We start from the raw sequence: 23191 nt of genomic DNA on the forward strand, positions 1-23191 counted from the left end.
AAAAGAAGGCTAAGGCTCACCAAGAAATGCAGGATGATGGGAGGGCAAGATGTATTAATATTTATCCCTATTATTGAAAGGTTAATTCCATGAACAATCTGAGAATAGTAACTCAAAGATATATTTCTGAAAAGAGAATAAAGCAGACCTTTATTTTACGCAGAACACAACGACGTGAAGAAAATCTTCGGTAATCAGAAGCAACAACTTCATAACAATATTCAGCAAATCATCAGTTCTACCCCAAAAGAGGCATGAAATTTACAAATGCTATTAAAGAAAGGATACTTTCTTCCATCACAAGCTCAAAGTAAATGACCAGATGAATTCATCCTATGTCAACCCAAATACTCCTGATGGAATAGATGTTCGCATTGCAGAAGGGAGTAGTTTAACATAAAAAATAAATGTCAGAAGTGATGATCAACATGCCTTACATTGAAAACAAGAAAAGCAATCGACAGGAAAAGGATACAAAACCATAAAGATGTTGATAACTCCAAAAGATATGCATCTGAAATGCTTTCACTGTTATTATGGTAAAATAATGATTACAGTATAGGAACAGCACATAAACTACAAGTCAGTAAACCTTGCAGACACAACTGAGCCTCCTCTTGGCATCGAATTCTCAATAGTATAAAGTGACTCCAAGACCAGGGAGAGAGAATTTACTGTGAGAATGAAACTCTAGAGAGTGCTGAAAGTTTCAAGTATCTGGATAGTAGATTTACATCGGCACAGCAACTCAGTGAAAGCAAGCGACAGCAACAGCAGATTGTTGGGCTCCTCCTACATCTTTGAAACCCCAAAGTAGGACAGAAAAGAAACTGATAACTACCAATGTTCTAAACCAAGAAGCAAAAGATAATACCCCATGTAATCTACAAAAAAATTTATGAACACAGTTAAAAGGGAGCTGAACTTGTTCTCCGAAGTTGATATTTCGGTTCTGGAGGAGGTGTAGCATGAAGTATCTTGTCCAACTCCTGCAACCGGAACAAAACAGTAGATCATTTAATTACTTTAGTCACAAAGACAGGTGCCAGGGATTCAATGCAAAAGAGACTTTATCAAGAACTAATAAAGTTTCAATGTGCTATCAAGACTTTGTCCCATCAAAGACTAGGATAAGACAAATTAGAAAAATTATAGGTCAGTTTTATAGGCCTCCCTAGGAAGTAAGCCCACATCCCAAAAGGAACTGCATATGGCATCTTTAATCTGTGTTTCGGTATTGCATTACTATTATGATCTTCCATTTCTATACATGTGTGCAGTTTCCTGCAGTGTGACATAATTAACATCATAATTTCTTATTATGAAAGAGAATGTAAGATTTACCATGTATTGTTGAAAATTATAGATATTGTACAATAAGCTATAAGGTTCGAAAAATCGGGATTGAGATTGGTGTTCCTAAAAAATGATACATATCGGCCGTATCGATCGCCTGGATTGGATCGGCATTTTTTAATTACACAAATTCTATTATTAAAAAAACAAAAAAAATTCTAAAAATTTAGAAAAAATGATAAAAATAAATAAAAAATAAAAAAAGAGAGAAAAACTATAGTGCAGTGAAAACTAAAAAGAAGAAGAGATTAGAGAGAAAGCAAGAGGAAGAATATCAGATTAAAAAAAAAACTATGGTGTATTGAAGAAGAAAAAGAAAAGAGAAAAAAAGAAGATAGAAAGCAGAAGAAATGAAAAAACTGAGAGAGAATTAAAATTAAATTAAATTAAAAAAATTACATACCGGAGTTTGCCGAAGTTAGATCTGCGTCGTCGGAGCTAGATCTCTTCGTAATAAAAACAATGGCTATATGATAAGGAGAGAAAAAGAAAAATAAAGAATAAGAAAAGGAGGAAGAAAGTTTGGATCGGGCCTAGATTGGAATCGGGTTTGGTCGATCCCAATCCGGATCGGAATTGACTGATCCTGCAACCATGACTACAAGATTGTAGTGAATATATGGATATAAAAGTATCTGCCCCATGATTAAACTTCATAGGAATAATATGCAAAATCTTGGCATACTTCAATGTAAGATACCATTTACAAGTTAAAGCAATTTCACAACTTGGCAGGTACTTCAATTGCTCTACTAAAATATAACAGTATATAAGAATCGTTCTATTAGATTCACACTTCTTGGAACACATTATTGTAAGTATGAACTGGGTTTGGTGAAGTCCATCATTTACTTGGATACCTCCTCTAAATTAGTCATCTGTGTATACACCCCTCAAACCCTTGCACATTTTTTTTGTTACCAGAGTTATTTCTTGGTTACCAGAGATGATCATTAAATTATCAAAAGTCATTATTCTTCTTTTTGCACATATACATCTCAACAATTGAATTTCTGCCTTTCTATAGTTAAATGAGTCAGCTTTTAACTATTGGCCATCAAAATATAACCAGACGTGTATGCAAGCAAGTAGTAAACCATTTATCATACCAAAAAAAAAAAAAGAACCTTGATCCCTCTTTTTGCATGTATACATCTCAACTTTAGCATTTTAAAAACTTAACCTAATGTGTATCAAAGCAAAAACAAGTTTTGAGGGTACGAGTGCAAGTATTAGATTTAAATATGTATACACAAATAAGAGACTTTAGAGAGGTAGACATGCACCCTAAAAAAAAAAAACTCCTAAAATTCTACTGCAGCTACATGAATTTCATACAGTTATAACTTGCGGGAGTGTCTCTTACTCATGTCAAAATTACTTCTCCTACTCATACAGACCACCTTTATTTTCTTTTCCTTTTTAATAAGATAGACAACTTATCTTTTCAAAGGAGCCAGATAGAAATAATTTGATTAAAAACAAAAACAAAAACAAAAAAAAACATACGAACCAAACTACCATATAACAAGAACTTCTAGGAAAGTGCTATTTTACAAAAGCAGAGCATCCTTCTTTTTCTTAACAGGAAACCTGGATTTAACAGAACTTACAAACACAGACATAGTCGCAAGCAGAGCATCCTTAAAGCATGGGTAAAACTAAATTAACCAAAACAGACATACTTACAGACAAAGAAAAACAATAATTTAAAATATTTGACATCAGACATTCCGACAAGGCTTTTCTGCTATCTGATAGTAGCCAAATCCACATAGGATCTGTTCTCCTCAGAGGGCATTCAATAAATGTTGTGAAATTGATAATTAATATCCATTAGTTATGACCCTTAACAACTTTGCTACAACATGGTATCTCCAAGCAATAATCAAAAGGCCTAATATTTTCTTTTAAGTACTGCAAGTGTGCAACTTAATAAACATCAATCTTGCCATCATTCTGGCTAGCGTATCTCTTTATAGGCTAGTTGCAGGCTGCTATCCAGCTTCCTGATTTTGTGGAAGGTGAGAGCTCTCCACCATGCTATTAATACCCGTTTACATATGGGTAGGGGAATAGTTTTATTTTATTTTTCTACCATGATGTTCTTTTGGGACAATTATGAACTGATTTTGCTAACATCAATGCAACATATTGGAGAATATCTTGCAGTTAGTAGCGCCATGGCTCGACATACTGTTAAATACTTTCATTAATAGGACTGCATTATGGATGAATCCTAGTTCTCCCTTAATCTTCTCATGAGCTTATTGTAGTACCTGCATTGAAGCTTCCAACACTTACGAAGATTCCCCAGGAGATTTAATCAGAAATAGCAGTTCTGCATCATATCTGATGACTCCATATTTTAACCTAAAGCAAAGTTTGGTTTGATATGGGCAAGAAGTGACACAATATATCTGAGCATAAAGTTGATCTAACAGGGCACAACTCTAGCATAGGAAAAGTCATGGTGTTCCTCTGAACCAAAAGAGAAGAAAAGGAGCCTTATACGGATTTATACAGTCAGAAAAAAGGATATATGACATGAGGTAGCCTTTTGGTGGCATCAAGATAGAAGAATCTCTAGGATAATATAATGTTGGGATTGTTAAAACTTAAAAGAAACCATGTAGCACAGGCATATGTAGATGAACTTCTACCTCTAGTGAATGTCTGAATTATTTTAAATGCCATTTCTGCATTGATAGGACTGTAATAATGATAAAGCAAAGCCAGAAAGCTAATAATGTTAGGTATTAGGTCGCATTAGTAATCTAACAACATGTAATTTTAAATTTTGTTGAAATTATGTTTGAGGATTGGTCTGTTGTATACTTAGAGGCTTGGACAGATAATAGTACTTTCTCAGACTAACCATCATAATGAACAATTGATGATTATACTACCACAGAATTATGATACTAAACAACCTGAAATAAAGAATCGTATAACTATCCTGGTTGATAATCTCAAACCACCAAACAATCAGAAAGAACTGCTGATTTTGACAAACTCCTAAAAGAGAAATATGAAAAATCTACCTTTTGTTTCTTCAGCCTCTCATTCTCTTCTTCCAAACGAGAAACCTTATTTTCGAGCTCATTTGTGTAGGCCTGTCGTAACAATATACATCTTGTTGGATCAAGAAATTTAAAGGGAAGAATATTAATTATATAGAAGTTGGATTGAATTATTTAATGATGTATCCCAAAACACACTGAACTGAGTGAAAGTGAACTGAAATGAGCCCTACAAACGCACACGGAGAGGAAAAAAGATAAAGAAAGAAAAATAGATAGTGAGAGAGAGAGAGAGAGAGAGAGAGAGAGAGAGAGAGAGAGAGAGAAGAGAGAAAAGAGAGATCTTCACCTGCTTCCTAGCTCTTGAACGCGCAGCAGACTCCCGGTTCTTAATCATCCTTTTCTGCCTCTTCTCAACTACCTTGTCTGGCATGTCCCCTGATGGTGCTCGCTTACGACCAGGAGTCTGAGGATCAGACAGCGCCCCCATCATTGGGGATGAAATATTCATCTGTCCCTCAGGGTAAACCACATCCAGAATAGGCCCCCCACCGACACCCAGTGACTGTGGGCCTGGCCGGTTCGGCATGTAAGCACCCATCAAATTCTGCTGCCCCTGCTGCTGCGGATCCATAGCTGAGATCTGCTGATACTGCTGGAACCACTGTGCCCCTTGTACAAAATCCTGTGCCCCTGCCATTGCATCAGCACTGACCACAGGATCCACTTCGCCAATCAGGTCATTGGTATCCTTTGCATAGCTCTCAGTGACCACCCCAGCCTTGACTAGGAAATCCTCAAGTGTCATCTCCCCTAGCGTCAACTGCCTCCCCTGGCCCATTCTTTGCTCCTCATCACCCTTTCTCTTCCCCTGCTGGATGTCTCTCCAGACTTCATCCACCGTCTTCTTGCTCAGGGCCCGCGGCATGGTTATGCTCCCCTGGAGCTGGAGGCCGAAGCCAGATGTATATTGATTGGAGGCATGGTCCAGGTCAGCAGCAGCCAGGGACGTGTTCATGTCCGCTGGAAACACACTCTTTAGGAGTTCATCAAAGTTCATGCTGTGCAAAGGTTCACCCAAGTGATTCTGGACCTCACTGAGGGTAAGATTATAGAGAGACCCCTGCCTTGCCAAGTTCTGAATCTGAGATCGCTGCCCTCTGCCGCCACCGCCACCGCCCTGCGACGCCATCGTCTGGCTCCCCATTAACCAAGTCCACACAACTTCAGTAATTAGGTCTTCAAACTCCACGTGCAGAACTCATGAAAAAATGCAAATCCTCCTTCCCCAAAGTAGCTTTTTGTGATCACACCAACCACAGAAGTCTTCTAGCTCTAAAACCCCAATCTGCAGGTTAAAAGATCATAACTAAGAAATGACACAATAACAGAACAAACCTAATACCAAGAAAGAAAGAAGGAAAAATATTCAAATTTTTTTCTGCTACAATAAGGACACAACTTGTTCATTAAAGAGATGCCCAGGAACAAAAACATGGAGGTGCTGAAAGTTTCACCAGGTACAACACCCCAAGAAAGCCAATTACCAAAGGCCCCAATTTGAGCACCCAATCCCAAAAACTAATAAGTTAACAACTTCGATCATATATTCTCAATAGCAGGATTATTAAAAAAAAAACAACAACAACAAATTCCAAGCAATTGAAACAATGGGTTTTTAGGAGAACCAAGGTAAAAGAGAGTCAAGAGCATCTCAGATAACACCGAATACAAGCATATCCGCGAGACCCATCAACCAAAATGTGAGTTTTGCCCCTCCCACAGAGAACTCTGAGGAATAAGAACCTTTCCCTGTCCTCTTAGATCCTTTTGCACAACTCGTTCAAACAAAGTAATCTCAAATACTCCAATTCCAAGTACCCATATATAACAAAACCCAATTGCCATTTCTACTTACAATGAACTGGATTGGATCAGGTCTGCTCCAATCGTAATTCGTATTGCTCCACCACTGCCCCGATCAAAAGAGGAAGCCCCGAATTCGCAGTGGGGCGAGTGAGGCCGAGTGCCCCAAGGACCAAATGGCCATTAAAAGAGAACCCACGGTTGTAATGTGTGCCTATTGGGAAATTATGTCTTCTTGTGATGGACCCCACCAAATTGCACTCGCCGTAGAGTACCAAATAAAGAACGCGAAGATAGTTATAATTAGAACACAAAAAAACAAAACAAAACAAAAGGTAAACAGTTCTAAGATGGATTCACATGTTAGATACGCCAATTGCCATATAGTTATGTTTTAGGACTTATATACAAATGGTGAACTCCGGGTTGGATTCGTGTCTCACATAAATTTAATCTACCTGGATTAGTTTGAACCTCAAATTGAATATATAGTTAACCAAATAATTCTACTTTATATTCCCGTTAATAAGTATGGGCCACCACCAGCCATGGTACTTGAAAATAAGAGTTATTTTATCCTTACTGTATACTTCTTTATGTATAATATGTATATATTTATATGCAATGCACACAATCTATGTGTAATATACTAATACATACATTTACATTATTATATTATAGTGTGCCCTTGATTTTATAAATTAAAATTAATGCATAATTATACCTAAATTCTCTGAATTATTGGGTAATACATTGAACTCTTAAGTATGTAAAATTTCTATCATACGATTATCCAATCCATTATTATTAAAACTAAAGTAATTTAGCTTCACTCAGCCAACCATAATCTAAATTCATAATTAAATAACCGTATAATTATTTTATACTCTTGTGAAAAATTTATTAAATATCAATCTCAACATCTGACACAGTGATTATCTTAGAATTATTACTATATTAAATTTATACTTGTTATTATTTTTGCAATAAGTTTATTGTAAATGCTATCATCCTAAGTGGTTTGAGACTTCTTTATCTTTAAAATAAAATTTCCATCTGCTATTAATAAACAGGGGGTGACACTTGATGGAATGAACAAGGTGGATGATCTCTACTCATGTTACATATTATAAATACTGAAATTTAATTAAACAAAGTGATCACTAAGGAGAGGCCGGCAAAAACCCAACAAGGGTGCAAATATTTAAATGGAGGGCCTGCATGAAGATCATCATGGCACAGACACATCCAAGTTCCCAAGATTTTGATCAATTCAAAGCAAATTAAAGAGATTAGCTGCATGCATCCTCATCCCATCTTGGCTTTGTTCAATGTCTCCTCCTGCTTGTTTGAGAGAAGCAACCAAGCATGGCTGCAGTGATTGCTGCCTACTTCCCAAGGGACCATTTACAGAGCTTCATCATTATTAGAAAGAAGAAATATAATGAGTGTGTGTGTGTGTGTGTGTTATATAATACTTCTTTATCTTGATTAGATGTAAAGGTAGACCCTGTTTGAATAGAAGAAAAAGGAGAGAAGACAAAATTTATCCTCTGTTTGGATATAATCTGTAAGAAATAATGTTGGAGGTGCTAAAAAATATTAAAAAAATTACTGTTCTTTAACAGTTTAAAAAATAAAAGATAAAAAATATTTCCTATTTTAATAATTTAAACTTTTAGGCCAAGAAATGATATAAGAATGTTTATCGCTCACTTTCTACTTAAAGTTTAAAAGAAAGCTATAGTTTTTTTAATTTAGTTGCGGTACTAGAATATAAGTTCATCTCTTAAGATAACATCGATAAAGTGTGTAAACACTTAGCATTAATTATACTAGATTTAATGGTGTTTAGCTATAAGATATGAATAAGTGATACATAACTTATGGATAAGGGTTATTTATTCTTCAACCAAGGAGGTTTTAGAGTAGTTAGTGAAAGGTACTTAATTTAAGTTCACATGTTAGGACTCATCAAAATATCTCAATCTGAAAGTAAAAATGAAAAGGAATATTAGAACATAAAATAAATAAAAAATCACAGTTTTCTAGCAAGAAACTTATTCTTGGATAGCCAGGTCAAACCACTTTTCTCCCAATTGGGTCAAATGTCTTGATCTAGTGGGCCACATTGGCCTACAAAGTTTAAGCCCAATCAAACCTCGAGTCAAACTTGGCATTGATAATATTTTCCTACCAAACCGAGATGGGGATGTAGCTCAAATGGTAGAGCGCTCGCTTTGCATGCGAGAGGTACAGGGTTCGATCCCCTGCATCTCCATTGTTAATGTAGTAATATTATATTTTTGTTTTTGTTGTTGTTTTAAGAATTCTCAAATAAAAAATGAAAATTAAATGTTGAGTTTTTTACTGCTTTAAATTCATCAAATTCACTTTGAAATCATATTTTAAATATGAGGCTAGATAAGTTATAAAACCGTTTTAACTTAAAAAGTGACTTCCTAAGTTTAAATTTAAAATTGAAGACCCATTCATGTCTTGTACCACTATCTCAAACTATTCAATACTCAATCCAACTCCTTCAGTCATACCATATATAATAGTTGATCTCCAGCAATAATAATAATAATAATAATAATAAAACCTCAGTTCTTAATAATTCCACGTTGGTTGGCGATGAACTAACTCGTGACACCAACCCAGTGGTCCATCTTGGTTGGTGAACAGCATCAAAATAGTAGTTTTACTCATTTGTACTCCTTCACAAAGAACATAGCACCTGTTTAAAATCACTTAATTACAATAACTATGAGAGAGGTAAACAAACTTTCCTATGTTATTATTTGTCTCTCCTTGTTCCAGAAAAAATAGGGAGATAAATTATCTCATATTAAGAAATAAGAATTATTTGGATTAATTTCTATTGTATCAAATCTGCTCACAAATTATTTTGTCATAAACTAGCTATCAAAAACTTGCTTTTTATTAATGAGAAGAAATAAAAGTTTAGTTTATTAAATCAGTTAAAATATTACTAATAGGATGCTAATAATTAAGAAGATTTATGTTGTAGGAGTGCTTTCATATTTAAATCCAGCGATATTAATTGAGACACTGCTAAATGTTTACTTTACTTAATAAAAATTAATTAATTAAAATATTGTTAAAAACTCTAGATTCAATCAAGAAGTACCTTCGGTTACTTTTTGATAAATGAAAACTATATAAATAAATGCCGAACTTGTAGTCCGAATTTTATTAACACAGGATTAATTGGCATTTGTTGTTGAAGGCTATCTTGGTAAAATGAGTACTCTGTTTGTCAACGTTCAACACAAAAGCTTCTAGTAATTGTAACCCTCTCCCCTGGCCTGTTCCTCGTTCAGCTGCTACTAATTTCCTTCCGGATTCTCCTCCAGCAACTCCCAATCCACATCAATCCTTGCCTCAAATCTCTTGACAACTCAATTGGGTTCCTCGGATTCTACTCCGACCTCAAGAATATTTGCTCGAATCGGCTCGAGTCCTTCTCGGGAGCCCGCTCGTCGGCCTCCCCGACCCCTCAAAACCTACACTTTTACGCTTTCTTCTGTTCCATCGATTCCTCCGCCATGAACTCGGATGCCAAATCCCTGTTGGGTCCTCTTCGTCTTGCTTGATTTCGGCGGAAAATGGCGGTTTCGGCCTTCAAATCGACATCCAAGAGAGGTTCTCACGCATCTCCTTCTTCTAGGACGTATTCTTCTTCTTCAAAGCAGCCACCTTTAGATGATTCCGGGAAGAAGATTCCGAGTAGGAGGTCTAGAAGCGTTAGCGCCGCACCGAGGAGTTATGCCGATCGTTTGCCTGCGGAGCCCAATGTTTCGGAGTACTCGACTACGATGGATAATCCTTTGTTTGGACGATCGAGTTCGTCGTCGCCTGAATCCGAGAAAAGGGAAGGAATTATTAGAACGGCTGCTGATACTTCTAGCTGCAGAACAGGGCGGTCGATGTCGAGGAGCTCGGGTTCCGGGAAGGAGAGCTCGGGCAACGGCGCTCGGAGAGTATCCGGCCGGAGTTTATCGCGCGGGCCTCATGGGTGTTCGGAGGTTTCGATTTACTATTGTGTTTCATGATTTTGATTCTCTAGTATGAATTATTTGTGGTTGTTTATTCGTGCTAGTTTAATTGTTGAATTTAACAGAGTGAGGTAGAACGTGGATACATATCAGCTTCAAGTTTAAGAAGTAAAGAAGTTGGTATCTTTGGATCCAATGGTAGGAAAGCTACTGATGAGTTTGATAAATCAGAGCTAACCAGGAACTTGCAGACATGGACAAGTAGGCACCCAGCGTCCGAATTATGGGATACATCTAGTAGTGTAAGTTGATTTTAGATTAGTTGACTCATATTGAATTGTTGGTGGGAGTTTAGATAGTTGACATCGACTTACTCAATTTACTTGCTTTGAACTTGTTATGTCCAAAGCAATGGGAGGACAGGATTTATAAAAGTTTGGAAGACAGGCAAATTTATAGTTCTATATTTCTCAGTTGGTACAATAATGGCCACATCTGGAGCAATATTTGATATGTTACTGTACTGATATTTTCGGGTCCGAATGCTTTCTCACTCTGAGGTTATGATTAAACTTATAATTGATCTTTGGTCTTTCAGATCGACCATCAGTCTACCGATGCTAGAGCAGGAGGAACATATGAAACTGTCCAATCAGAAGTATGCATTGCTACTTCTGAGATTAGAGATGATCTTGAGAATGTAAGGCAAATTTGTTCTCGATAAATTGACTTTTTTTTCTCTTATTATTTTAATCTAGTTTAACTCTAAGATAAATCTAAGTTGTAGTAATTTCAGATTTATATAGCAACCACATTATTTATTTCAGGAACCTACCAAATATAATAGAGAAGGCCTTGGCCTGAGCAATGCAAAATAATAAATATTTGCCCATTAACAGAAAGAAAGTGAAATCTTTAAATATTAAAGGGAGCAGAGATATCATTTCCAGTTTTTACTATGAATCCTTTAGTTTCTCCTTTTAGCATCTCGGTACCTTTCATCAGTAAATTCAAGCTTAATGTCTCATGTTCAACCATGAACTTATCCAAATAATAGATACGGTTTTGTTGATTAATAAACTTTTATCTTTTCTTTTCACCTAGTCTTAAAACTATCTTATATTGTGCCAAGTAGGCCTTCCGGAGAAAGAACCACAAAAACATTGCGGTGGAAAATGTAACTGATGTGCCAATTTATTTGAATCCTGGTGCTATTGAGCTAGTCTCTGATATCAGAAGGGAGTATGCAGAAAAGCTCGAACAGGTTTTACATTTGATAATCCAAAGACAATTTCTTTGAATTGTGACTTCATTTAGCATTCTGATGAACTTGGAAATACTCAATATTCAGTCTCAGGAACGTGCACGAAAACTACGGGCAGATCTGGCTGTTGAGGAGCAGCGGGAGAAAGAACTCAGTAGAATACTGAAGGATATTGTACCAGTTCCAAAAAGTTCAGAGACACGTAAAGGTCGGCCAAGAAGAAAGGTGAAGTGGATCTACTTGCCATTTTTATTGTTTCACATTTACTTGCTCTTCTACTTTTTGCATGTCATCTTGATACTGATTCTTCTTTGATTTTCTTTGAAATATTGTTGCAGACAAGTATAGAACGAGTTAAGATGTCTAGGCGTTTGGAAGAGGAAGCCATTAATTATTTTGAGGAATGTGTGTCAATTTCAACTTTTGATAGTTCTGATCTCTCATCGCTGGAGGAACCACAACTGAGTTCAGTTGTTGGTATCCAACCAATAGGCAGAAATAAAATTTTCCCTAATGAAGGTCCAACATTTTCAGCATCTCACTTCCCCATGATCACTTAACCATCATGAGGTTAGTACCTTTATAAGCTAATTAACTCAAATTCCTGTTCTAACTTTGTTCTAAATTCTCCGACATTTATGCTGTTCAATTTTATACCGCTTTTCATCACTAGGGGTCAGACAATCAAACTCAATGCTCAATTAGCATAGCTGGATCTGATCTACCCGGTGGCAGCATCTGCAGTAGTAGTAATGCTTCAGATCTGATAAATGAGAGCATTTACATTGATAATCTTTCTGCGCTTGAAATACCAAAGGGTGGAAGACCACATTTCTCTTTCACACATCAACCAGCGGAGGATGTTCAAGTTCATGACATTAGACAATATATAAAGAAATTTGAAAAGAACAGAAGCAAAGAACACATGGACGATGTGAAAGTAGGATCAAGCTACAGTGCTGATGACTATATTTTGAGCTCAGCTGAAAGCTTGCTTCTCAATAAGGTGATTTTTAAGAACAGAACAGAGTCAGGAGGTCTGCTTGTTTGCGAAGTTCGAATTTTCTGATATGTTGGTCAGACTATGTATATTGTTCAAGGTAGATCTCACCTCATAATGTTAATATTTGATACCACAAAGTTCTGTTCTTTCGCCAAATCTTTATGAAAGTAAAGTTTTCTTTTCTTCGGCCTATTGTTCCTTTGTACTTCCTTTTTTTAAAAGACTTTTTCAATTTTAATTCAGCACTCAATATTGTTATGCACTACAGAATAAATATCAAAAAGCTAATGTACCTACAACAGTGCCAAATTACACAGAGCAGGACAAAGGTTGAAGGTAAAATTTTCAGATGTTGGAACGTTATGGATTTTGTTATTGCAAATATAAACTTAGTTCTATGGATTAAAACCCGAGAAAAAGACTACAATCTTCTCTTTTTATGCAATCTTCTCTTTTTATGCATCTCTGTGAACTGTTAACAGAAACAGCTGTATGTATGGTTTACAACTTCAAACATGTCTGCAGAATGTTTGTGGGTGGATGTGCATGTGGAGACTTGCAAGAAACTCTTTGGATGCATTTGTGAGAGGTTGGATAGAAGGGTTTGGAAAGCCATCATTTTGCTATCTCTAATTCAGTACTCCAGTGACCTAAACAGAGAATTATATGCAAATGTAGGCCAAAGTAGATGAGAAAGGAGGTTGATTGACAAACCACTTCATCATACTCTGTGAAACTGTTTTGAAGAAGTATATGCTCAAAGGTTATTGGAGTGGAGATAGCCTTCTTCTAAGGTTAGTAGGAAAACACCCACCACTGAGAGGTTGATAGCAATTTGGTACAAAATACTTGATAAAAATGGAGGTTTTTTTTGGTGTGTGTAGAAATTACCACCTTGAATTCAGCCTTATAATTATTTGTAAATTGATTCCTCTTTTATGTGTATTTATATGTATACTCAGAAATTTTCTTCTTTTTTCTTTGACAAAAATTTTCCTTCAGAAGATTTATTTGCAAAGTGGGAAGAAAAAAGAAATCAGATGGCATGCTTAGAATATGGCGGTTTTTTCCATATACATATATATATATATATATATATATGCAAATAAGGAGGAGATGATTGATAGATTTAAAAATTGGAGGTCGGTCTTTACAATAAACTCAAAAATGTAGGCGGCTATTTGCAAACTTCCCAAAATTAAATTCAGAGAGACTCACGTAACGATGGGTTAACAATCCCCCCCTACAAAAGAGTTTTAATCCTAACAACCCCCCATTCTTCTCCTCTTAACTCTCTCTCTCTCTCTCTCTCGCTCTCTAACTAGAATATTTCTCCATACGTTTGGCAAACCCACTTTAAGTTGTTAGGCGACCCAATGGAAGAAGAATAGAGTAATAAATCCCACTTCCTCCCTTGAATCCAAGCTCACAACCCCCCTTCTCCCTCTCTTCTATCACAGCAGACCCGGATGAAGAAATCCCCTCCTCCTCCTTCTTCTCCCTCTTCCTCATCCTCTTCCAACTCCTCCTCTTGTCATCTCCTCCACAAGGTCAATCCTAAGCCCAAGCGCTCCAAGAGGGCCACCGATGGCAATGGCAATGCAAAGAGGAGCTCCATCTACAGAGGAGTAACAAGGTAAGCTCCAAACAAAGAGGAAGTGGGATTTCACTCCGAGCTTCTCTTCTTAAATTTGAAGTGGGTTTCTTGTGCATGTCATGTCACTAGGCATAGATGGACAGGGAGATATGAAGCTCATTTGTGGGACAAACACTGCTGGAACCAAATCCACAACAAGAAAGGAAGACAAGGTTGATACCAAGCTCTAACTTGTACTAAATATTGTTTCTTTCTTGAAGTGGGCTTCTTTTTTTATTGCTGACATTACCTTGGGATTTGTCTGCTGATCTGCATGTGGGTGTCTTTTGATGCTTGTTGTCTCTGCTAGTTTACTTGGGTAACTCACTAATCCCTCATTTAATCCTCTTTTCTTATACTTTATCTTCTTAATTAATCTTTTACCAATATGATTGTTATCATGAATGGGCTTCTATAGGAGCTTATGATAGTGAAGAGGCAGCAGCACATACCTATGATCTTGCAGCACTCAAATACTGGGGTCCTGAAACCATCCTTAATTTCCCAGTAAGTTTAGTAGTAATTGTTTTATATCATGTTGATACTTTACAAGATATGTGTAATTAAAATTTGGTTAATTAATGCAGTTGGAGAGTTATGCAAAAGAGTATGAGGAGATGCAGAGCATGACAAAGGAGGAGTACTTGGCTTCTCTTAGGCGTAGGAGCAGTGGCTTCTCCAGAGGTGTCTCTAAGTACAGGGGAGTGGCAAGGTTGTAATTAATTACTTCACTAATTAACTTTTTTTAATCTAATTATAGTTGTGGATTAGGAGAATAAATCATAGAAAATATTTTATTTTATTTTGCAGGCATCACCATAATGGCAGATGGGAGGCAAGGATTGGTCGAGTATTTGGCAACAAATATTTATACTTGGGAACTTTCAGTATGATTCCTTCTTGCCCTTATTATTAACAATGATCATTATAATTTAACTATTAAGCACTTTGATGAAAAAGAAAAGAAATTTTTTTTAATTATTATTATTGAGTGAAAATTAAATTATTTGCAAAAAAATTGTTCATGTACACGTGAGGTACACGTGGGATATGTTGGCCTCACGTGACTTCCACCACCCTTTGCGCCGCCCAGTGTGCTCCTTTCACGTGCTTTGCTTGGCATAGTTGATAGTTATCTTCTTTCTTTCTTTCTTTCTTTCTTTCTTGTTTTATTTTACAAATTAATCATTTTATTTTTGTTTTTAATTCCCGCATGAGAAAATAATAATAGTAATCATGTCATTGGCAACAAATCATGAGAACAAAAATTAAATTTTTTTCTTTCATTTTTAACATTTAAGTTAGAATTTAACTTTTTCTGATTTAGAGAAAATTTATCGACACCCTACTACTATACTATGTAGATATTTATCATTTGACACCTACGATTTACTTTTAGTGCGTTAAAAATATCCGGTCATGTACATATGAGTTAATTAACTATAGATGCAATTGATCTTAAAACTATTGAGTAATTTTTGAAAGTTAATATAAAAATTAAAAATAAAAGGGAAATCATATTTTAAAATCAAATGAGAAGTATTTTAGGCTTTTTTTTTAATTCTCGAAAGTAATCAAAGATATTGTTAGATTAAAGCTATCCCAAGATATTTTTGAGGCATTAAAAGCAAAATGTACTAATTAAACGATAAATATCCATACGATAGAGTGTGAATGATAACAATAATAAAATTATAGTATTTTTGATAAATTTCTCTACTATTTAATAATTCAACTTTTGCATTAAAATTTCAAATTATTGGCATATTTTATGCAGAACTGGCATCTTCTTTTAACTCTGTAGGTACTCAAGAGGAGGCAGCTCAAGCCTATGACCTTGCAGCTATAGAACACAGAGGTCCTAATGCAGTGACTAACTTTGATATCAGCTGTTACATGAACTACTTACAACCTCTCTCTCAAGCCCAGCAAGAGCCAGAGCTACTCCCAAACTCTAATGAACAGCCACAAATAGAGCAACAAACTCCATTTAAAGATCCTACTGATGCTATGGATTACAACAACAATGACTATGGCATTGGAGAAATCCAGTGGAGCCTTTGCATGGATCACGGATTTGATGTCTATCCAATTACTGATATCGAAGTCGGTATCGGTCATTCGAGCGAGCTGCCTGATTTATTCTTCAGCATAGGCTTTGAGAATGACATCGAGGACCTCTTCGAAGGATGTGAACGCAATGAAGGCGAGAAAGGAGGAGGAGGTGGTGGTGGTGGTTGTGATGGTGTATGTGGGGATAGGGAGGACCATGGTAGCATTTAAGTTGATTTGGTTGGACAGGTGGGAAATTTTGAGGATACAGTAGAAGGGGTTGGAGATAGCTTCACAATTCAAGACAGTTTCCTATCCTCTTCATATCAGTACTTGATTATAAGTTTGATTAATATTTCATCAACCGACCGGCCTGGCGTCGAATGGTTCTGATTGAACTGCATTTGTTTCCTGATGTGGGCTTTGAGAATGACATGGATGAGCTTTGTAGAAGATTAGATTAAATGAATTCAGGAAGATGATTGAGATGTTAGAAGTGAAGCTAAGAACACATTGAAGTTAGTTTGGTGAATACGTTGGAGAAAAAAAAAACCCAAGGGAGGATTGTTTTGGAAGGGGATAGAAAGTTTTCTCAATTGTAGACAGCTTTCTAACCTCTCATATCCCACCATACCTATTGGATGTCAGATTTCTTGAGCATTTTTTTTTCCCTCAGATGAGTTATACAATTTATTAGCAGATTTGTTTCCATCTCGTTTTGTTGCAATTGAAGTATTTTAGTGTGTTAAATAATTTTTCACGTCTTTATAATCCATGAGCTTTCACTTATTAAACAAAAATAATACTGGTTTTCTAAATTTTAAGAGGAGCACTGGGTATTAAAATTTGTATCTTTCTGTTAACATTTCTCTTTATATCTTTTTCTCTTTTAATTTGTTCATTCATACCAAGGAAAGTTGATTTTGTAACAGTAAGGTTTTCATGCTGCAAAAAAAAAAAATATATATATATATATATATATATATATATAGAAAAGTGATAACTTAATGGTATATCAAATATCAATATTGCAAGGATTTAAACTCACCAACTGAACTCTATCCCAGTAGCATTTTCATGCAACAAAAATTAAGTGGGAGATGTGGTACTGAAGTAGCTATTAGCATCTAAGCTTCATTCCGTCCGCTCAATTTCTTTTCCTTTTCAAATTGAAAAGTTAAAAATGAAGAGAAGTTCTTATATATTCAAAATAGGCTCACAGTTTCAAATTCTATAACATACAACACTAGTAATAATTAATTACACCTAAATCAGCACATTTCCATATAAACCCTCTTTTTTTTAATTATTTGTGACACTTTCACCACCAAAGAATTATCTAGTATGTGAATATCTAGTATCTTTCACATCTCAATGAAGTTAACGAGGAATATCAAATAACCATCTGAGCCTCAATTTTTCTCTTTCCATTTCTTCTAAAATAAATGTAAAATGATTCCTAAAGACCTTTAAATTGATCCCATTATAGTTTTCAAAATAAAATTCTAACAAATAACTAATAAAAGAAGTAGTTCAAAGGTCTTACATCGTTAAAGATGCTCAATGTGTTAGAAAAATAAAGGAAAATATCCATGTAAAAATGAGCAATAGTCATGGGATCTAAGTACAATTATCACTGCTTATAATTGACATTATTTACCCTAAGCAAAACATCTTTCTTGATCATTGAAGAGCCTTCACGCTAGATAAGTGCAAAACATCATCCCTATCCAGTTTTTTTTTTTTTTTTTTTTTTTTTTTTTTTTTTTTTTTTTTTTGACTGCAGCATCCCTATCCAGTTTTGAATTGGATTAATAAAAGATGAGGCCACCAATGCCCGGATCTGATACAACCGAATTTGCATGAACTATGGACAAAGAAATCGAGTGTAGAGTGAGCTTGATGTGAAAGCTGTCTGCTTATGTAGCCCTCCTCTATGGGCAGTCTGTTGATGAATAAAAGTAAATTTCCAGAATTTGTCATGCAAAAGTTCTTCACAGCAAAAGTACTCCTCTACTTGAAAATTTTTGGGGCCTATTGCAAGAGGCACAAACAAAAGAAGGGTTGCCTTGAGAAGGCAAGTTATACATATCCACATTACTGAAGAATTTTGCTTTTATGTCTCGAGCCCATAACCACCCGGATGCAGGAGGCAAGTCTTGAACAAAACTAACAACCTCATGTTCTTCTATTCATACAAGGAGAACTTTTACAGGGCTTCCACTTTCTTCGTCCGTGTTCACAAATTGGCAGTTCTAAAAGTAGCAAGTATAAAGCGAGAAAGGAATTAAACTATGCACTCTCTTGATGTATAGTCTAATAAAAGCAGAAAATTAATTGATTCATTAAAGGAAGGACAGGCAGACAGATATGAATCAAAGAACAAAAAAATCAATGACAATTGGACAAACATTTTTGAGTAAACTAGCTTTTAAACAAAGTTGGAAGAGCTACCTGTTTAGCATTCTATATGCTGGCATGTCTTGTATGCAGGAAGTACCTTCCGATACAAGTTCTTGTTCTAACTGTGTTCGTGTGGATTTCATAACCTCCTACAAGAAGAGCAGTCCAACAATTGATTAGGAAAGATAAATTCAGAAGATCCAAAAAGAACCATAGGCAAAGACAACTGGACATGAGATTGAAGCTATTAACATTGAATTCCATGTAAGTCGCTCGTTTCGCAAGCCAATGCGCATCCAGCATCTGAAAGGCCACGCAGTAGAGGTTATCAAATGCCATTTCATCACTTCCAAGAAGTTCAACAAAGCGAGCTCCAGTTCTAGAAGTTATTTTTCCTGTGATCAAGGTCACATTAATTAGCTCTGATCTAGCAAGGCACATCTACAAATTCCTGTTGTACAATATATTGGTGTACCTGTCTGCAGATCCAACATTTGTGTCAACATATACGATATGTTAACCCCAGCTGCAGCAAATGGGTACTCCCATTCAGCCCTCTTTCCATCCTTTTTGTTTAACAGTCTGTGGAAAGAATTCTGCAAGGAAAGATCATAAAGCTCGAAGAATGACCTATGATATCTCCAGTTGTAAGGAAATTCAAGAGGTCAAAAACAAATTAATAAATTATCAACAATGAAAAGGAAGTTACTGGATAATTTTTGGCAAAGAAGATTAAGTTCTCCAAAGATATGAATCCACCGCCTCTGAAAGAAAATAGTTGACAAAAAAGCAGAGTCAACATGCTGGTTGACATGGTATTCACAAAATATTGCCATGACCAAGACTACAGCCAAAGGAGCACACCTAAAATCAGTCGATGGGTCAGATCCTTGCCAACCCATTTCCTTCCATAAATCTGATTTAAGAGGAGGGATTTCTCGATCAGGATAAGCCAACCTCCAAAGTTTTTTCAGAGCATCCTGCGATACCATAATCTCAGTGCCAAGTTAACTTTTATAATCACCTTGGTTTCAGTGAAGACCATAAATATGAAGAAATATGCAAAAGTTGTACTTTGCATGAGTACATCTTATTTCTATATGAGAACAAACACTCATGAACCTTAAATCGTTATTTGGTCTAGAACGAGAGAGGACCTGGTGATCAACAGAAGAGCCATCAAACGTGACCTCCACTCTCCTTCTTAAGTGTTTCAATCTTTCTTCCTAGGAGATAAAGAATAGAAAACTATCAGTCAACAATAGTAATATGTATATGTGATGTGATCAACATACTTCTATCAGCTAACAATAGTAATGTCTAATATGTATTGTGATAAAAACACTTCACATGTTGAATCTTTGTAAAAATATTCAATTTGGAGGACACAAAATGAGAGGCATTTACTATTTAACACAGCATGGTTTTAATAGTCAGAGAAACCAAAAGGACAACGGAGTTGACACAGAATGACTATTCTCCACCTTCTAGGAAACAACATAGAGGGGAAAGAAAAAAGATGAACAGAATAATAATTTATGTTCTTTCATATGCTACACAATGTATACTCCGAGATGAATGGTTTTACCCGTCTCTTGGTTGTGGAGTAAAGGATAGAATAACCACAATAGAGAGAGACATGAAAAGAACAGAGACAGAGTACCATAGCTAAGTCAAATTGATGGAAGTCATAGCACAATTAAAATGCTCCAAAACATCATGTTATGTTAGGCATGCATACTAATGGGCATTTAAATGGTTGTTGATCATCCATTATCAATTACAACAGCCATTTTACAACAGAAATAATACTCATCATATTTAAGGAGAAAGAAGGTTCGCATTTGGTTCATTACAGCTGTATATATAGGTATCCCTAAAAATTTACTTCCAAATATCTCTAAAACATTAAAAATATGTTGTAAAGGATGTAGTAGGTGCAAATAGGAAAGCAAAAAGCTTGAGTAGCATAGCAATGAGAATAGAACAGAGAAAATCTAACTGTAGCTTGTATTGGGCAAAAAATATCGTATTAGCAATACATAATGAACTTACCAAGACCTAGACATTTGACTGAAAGTATCAAATAAGTATTTTCACTTCTATTAATATCAAATAAAGGAGACCAACAAACTCAGCAAAGACACACACAAAAATAAACTTAAAAAACCTATTTAGATTTTAGAGAAACTAGCTGTGACTGGTCAATGAAATTAAAACAGAACTTTGGTTAAAACTGCATCTTCTAGTAATTATTACCTGTATGGGACTAAGATAAATCGGCAATCTCTTTACATCTTGGGCACTACAATTGACATAAGAACTTGAGAAAAACTTTCTTATGAACGACCCAAAGCCAATGAAGATATTAGCTGCAATGATGAAAATGTTATCAATAACATCAAGTTTACAAATACTAAAGGATGATACATACCATTCCTATTTCTAGCCTTTGTTAATAGCAAAAAAAAAAAATTCTTTAATTTACAAGATCGATAATTTTCAAGCGGAAATCCTTTTCCTTATACTGTACAGATAGTTGGCAACTTGATGTAATCTAAGATATAAAATCCTAACACAAAGGAAATTGAATGGAGGAACAAGCCATTAAATATTTTCCTAGTTTAAGCAACGATAGGAAGTTCTTGTTATGTAAATCTAGAGCTTGCAGACAGAAGAACAAAGCATTTCATACTTCAGAATAGGTCACTCCTAGTAAGTCCTGGTGCAGTCAATATTCGCAAATAAAATTATTTTACACTCATCTCTTACCACTCAAAAAGGAAAAGTAAAACATCATACTTTACACTAACAACATCTCGTAAATTATGTGTTTAATGGAACTCAGTGGAGACTGAATGACAACTTGGTTAGTCACTTAACCCTACTAAATACACAACACACATATGACATAGTTTTGCCTAACATAATAGCATTCACAAATAGACATGCCCATGTGCCTTGGAGACAATGCAGTTATCTTAACACAAGATAGTCTTATAAACAGCTTAAGAGTGACGGAAATTCATGATCATTACCTATCTTTCTTGCTGATTGGGCAACATAACTCCATAAAAGATGTGCCCATTGGATGCACTCCCGCTTTTTGCCATCCCATAAATCCGGACGTCTTATAGGATCATATCTCTGTGAACAAAATGACCAATGACATATAACAATGCTGGGATTCCAAGAAAAAGTATACTTTTAAGGATGCTATGCTAACCTTAGAGTGGTTTTCATCAGAATCACTTCTTAGAAGAGGCTCTCTGAGAGCATCAGCTTCTGAAGTAGATGTCCTCATAATCTCTTCTTTTCTTTTGTCAGTGTCAGCATTGTTGGGCCGCTTCTTGATACCTCTAATGGACATGGTTGAAGTCTACTTGACTTCATCAATCATACTCTCTGAGGAAGTAAATAAAAACCCAAAAGCATCGGTAAGATTAAAATCATTGTTATTTTGATAACTAGATAATCAAAACAGTGTAATGGTAGAATATTCAGAACAACCGACTATCTATGTAATTTCTTAGCTTACATCTAAGAGTATAGTTATCTGCAACAGCTACTATATATCCAAAGAAAGAGTGATCTCGAAAGAGGGCGTTCTATTCCATTCCAAAAACACTGAAATTTGCGATCCAACTTCAACAGCATTGTAGTTGCATACAAATTTGTCTACAAACATCATAAAATTTCCTCTTTAGCGATTATTTTAACATTTAAATTCTCTGAAGAGTTTTGAAAACAGATATACAAAAACTACTTCGGATTCGGAATTAACACTAACCAAACTTTATCCCTCCAAACTTTCCCCCACCAATGTTCAGGTAATTCTTAACAATTTAATAAAATACGCTACTAATGTTCTAAATCTGCTCCTAAATCCGTGGATCCAACGCAAGTAGAATAAAAACGGAAAGGAAAAAAAAAATGTAAAATAATAGGCTGCAGAGAGATCGTAGGATTCGGATGTAGCTCCACTTACGCGAGAGCGATCGTTTGGAAATGACAGGCCTTCAGATCCATTGCCGACCTTCGACTCTTCGAGCCATCGCCTCGGTGGTTTCACTTTATAGTCGGTCCGTGCCCGGGTAGAATTAGAGAAAAGATGGGTAGCAATAATAGAGAAAAGGTGGCCTGACTAATAATAGAGAGATAGGTTTCTTTTTCGAAAAGAACAAATTTCTATACAACTTTTATATCGAATAAATTCACCATTTCTTAATTATATAAACTGGTTAATAATTCAGACGTTTGTTTGATAATTATATTGCTATAATTGTTACTATGCAGAAATGATATGTATAGTTTTTGAAACGACTATTCTTTTTAAAAGAAATAATAGGGAGAAAAAATTGGTGAGAATACTTTAATCCTCTCCTTTTCTCCTATCAATAGATTTCTTCTTTCCTTATAATTATAAAGAAATGGGAGCTCTGAGTAATTTGGGCTCTAACTAACCAAACTAAATTGAGCTAAAATTCTAGCCCGTGCTCGGATCGAACTCGATGCGAGCCGAGCACAAGTTCGATCTGAGCACGAAGTGAGCTTATTTTGAGTTCA

The 23191-nt window shown here is 35.6% G+C and overlaps 4 protein-coding genes and 1 non-coding gene across 8 annotated transcripts; 3 read left to right on the forward strand and 2 right to left on the reverse strand.

Annotated features, from left to right (window-relative positions):
• Window positions 1-488: 488 nt before the first annotated feature.
• LOC140776213 (ABSCISIC ACID-INSENSITIVE 5-like protein 2) lies at window positions 489-6453 on the reverse strand. 3 transcript variants are annotated; one of them, XM_073119840.1, is made up of 5 exons: window positions 6298-6453; window positions 4729-5727; window positions 4401-4472; window positions 926-989; window positions 489-798 (listed from the first exon to the last, which is right to left on the reverse strand). In XM_073119840.1, exons 2-5 carry the CDS (start codon window positions 5584-5586, stop codon window positions 749-751), a joined length of 1044 nt encoding a protein of 347 aa, XP_072975941.1. In that variant the 5' UTR covers window positions 5587-5727; window positions 6298-6453; the 3' UTR covers window positions 489-748. The 3 variants fall into 3 exon arrangements, with proteins under 3 accessions (XP_072975941.1, XP_072975942.1, XP_072975943.1); XM_073119841.1 differs by lacking the exon at window positions 6298-6453 and adding an exon at window positions 6068-6082; XM_073119842.1 differs by having other exon boundaries at window positions 489-989.
• A 2000-nt stretch (window positions 6454-8453) lies between these two features.
• Window positions 8454-8526, forward strand: TRNAA-UGC (transfer RNA alanine (anticodon UGC)). Its single transcript has one exon. It is a non-coding gene; the product is annotated as a tRNA-Ala (tRNA).
• Window positions 8527-9557: 1031 nt separating this feature from the next.
• Window positions 9558-12344, forward strand: LOC140776255 (uncharacterized). Its single transcript, XM_073119898.1, has 7 exons — window positions 9558-10297; window positions 10393-10569; window positions 10866-10967; window positions 11403-11531; window positions 11619-11756; window positions 11870-12101; window positions 12205-12344. The coding sequence occupies exons 1-6, from the start codon at window positions 9878-9880 to the stop codon at window positions 12089-12091; spliced, it is 1188 nt and encodes a 395-aa protein (XP_072975999.1). The 5' UTR covers window positions 9558-9877; the 3' UTR covers window positions 12092-12101; window positions 12205-12344.
• A 1322-nt stretch (window positions 12345-13666) lies between these two features.
• Window positions 13667-16975, forward strand: LOC140776256 (ethylene-responsive transcription factor WRI1-like). Its single transcript, XM_073119899.1, has 7 exons — window positions 13667-14170; window positions 14261-14343; window positions 14481-14489; window positions 14589-14677; window positions 14758-14882; window positions 14981-15057; window positions 15975-16975. Exons 1-7 carry the CDS (start codon window positions 14004-14006, stop codon window positions 16451-16453), a joined length of 1029 nt encoding a protein of 342 aa, XP_072976000.1. The 5' UTR covers window positions 13667-14003; the 3' UTR covers window positions 16454-16975.
• Window positions 16976-17658: 683 nt separating this feature from the next.
• On the reverse strand, window positions 17659-22736 carry LOC140776040 (uncharacterized). 2 transcript variants are annotated; one of them, XM_073119586.1, is made up of 12 exons: window positions 22614-22704; window positions 22164-22303; window positions 21852-22030; window positions 21664-21772; window positions 20885-20997; window positions 19783-19851; window positions 19490-19605; window positions 19335-19389; window positions 19101-19221; window positions 18878-19020; window positions 18677-18774; window positions 17659-18477 (listed from the first exon to the last, which is right to left on the reverse strand). In XM_073119586.1, exons 3-12 carry the CDS (start codon window positions 21993-21995, stop codon window positions 18462-18464), a joined length of 984 nt encoding a protein of 327 aa, XP_072975687.1. In that variant the 5' UTR covers window positions 21996-22030; window positions 22164-22303; window positions 22614-22704; the 3' UTR covers window positions 17659-18461. The 2 variants fall into 2 exon arrangements, with proteins under 2 accessions (XP_072975687.1, XP_072975686.1); XM_073119585.1 differs by lacking the exon at window positions 22164-22303 and having other exon boundaries at window positions 17660-18477; window positions 22614-22736.
• Window positions 22737-23191: the final 455 nt, after the last annotated feature.

This window comes from Typha angustifolia, chromosome 14, assembly GCF_048772165.1.
Source record: "Typha angustifolia cultivar Huaian chromosome 14, ASM4877216v1, whole genome shotgun sequence".
In the NCBI taxonomy this organism is placed as follows: Eukaryota; Viridiplantae; Streptophyta; class Magnoliopsida; order Poales; family Typhaceae; genus Typha; species Typha angustifolia.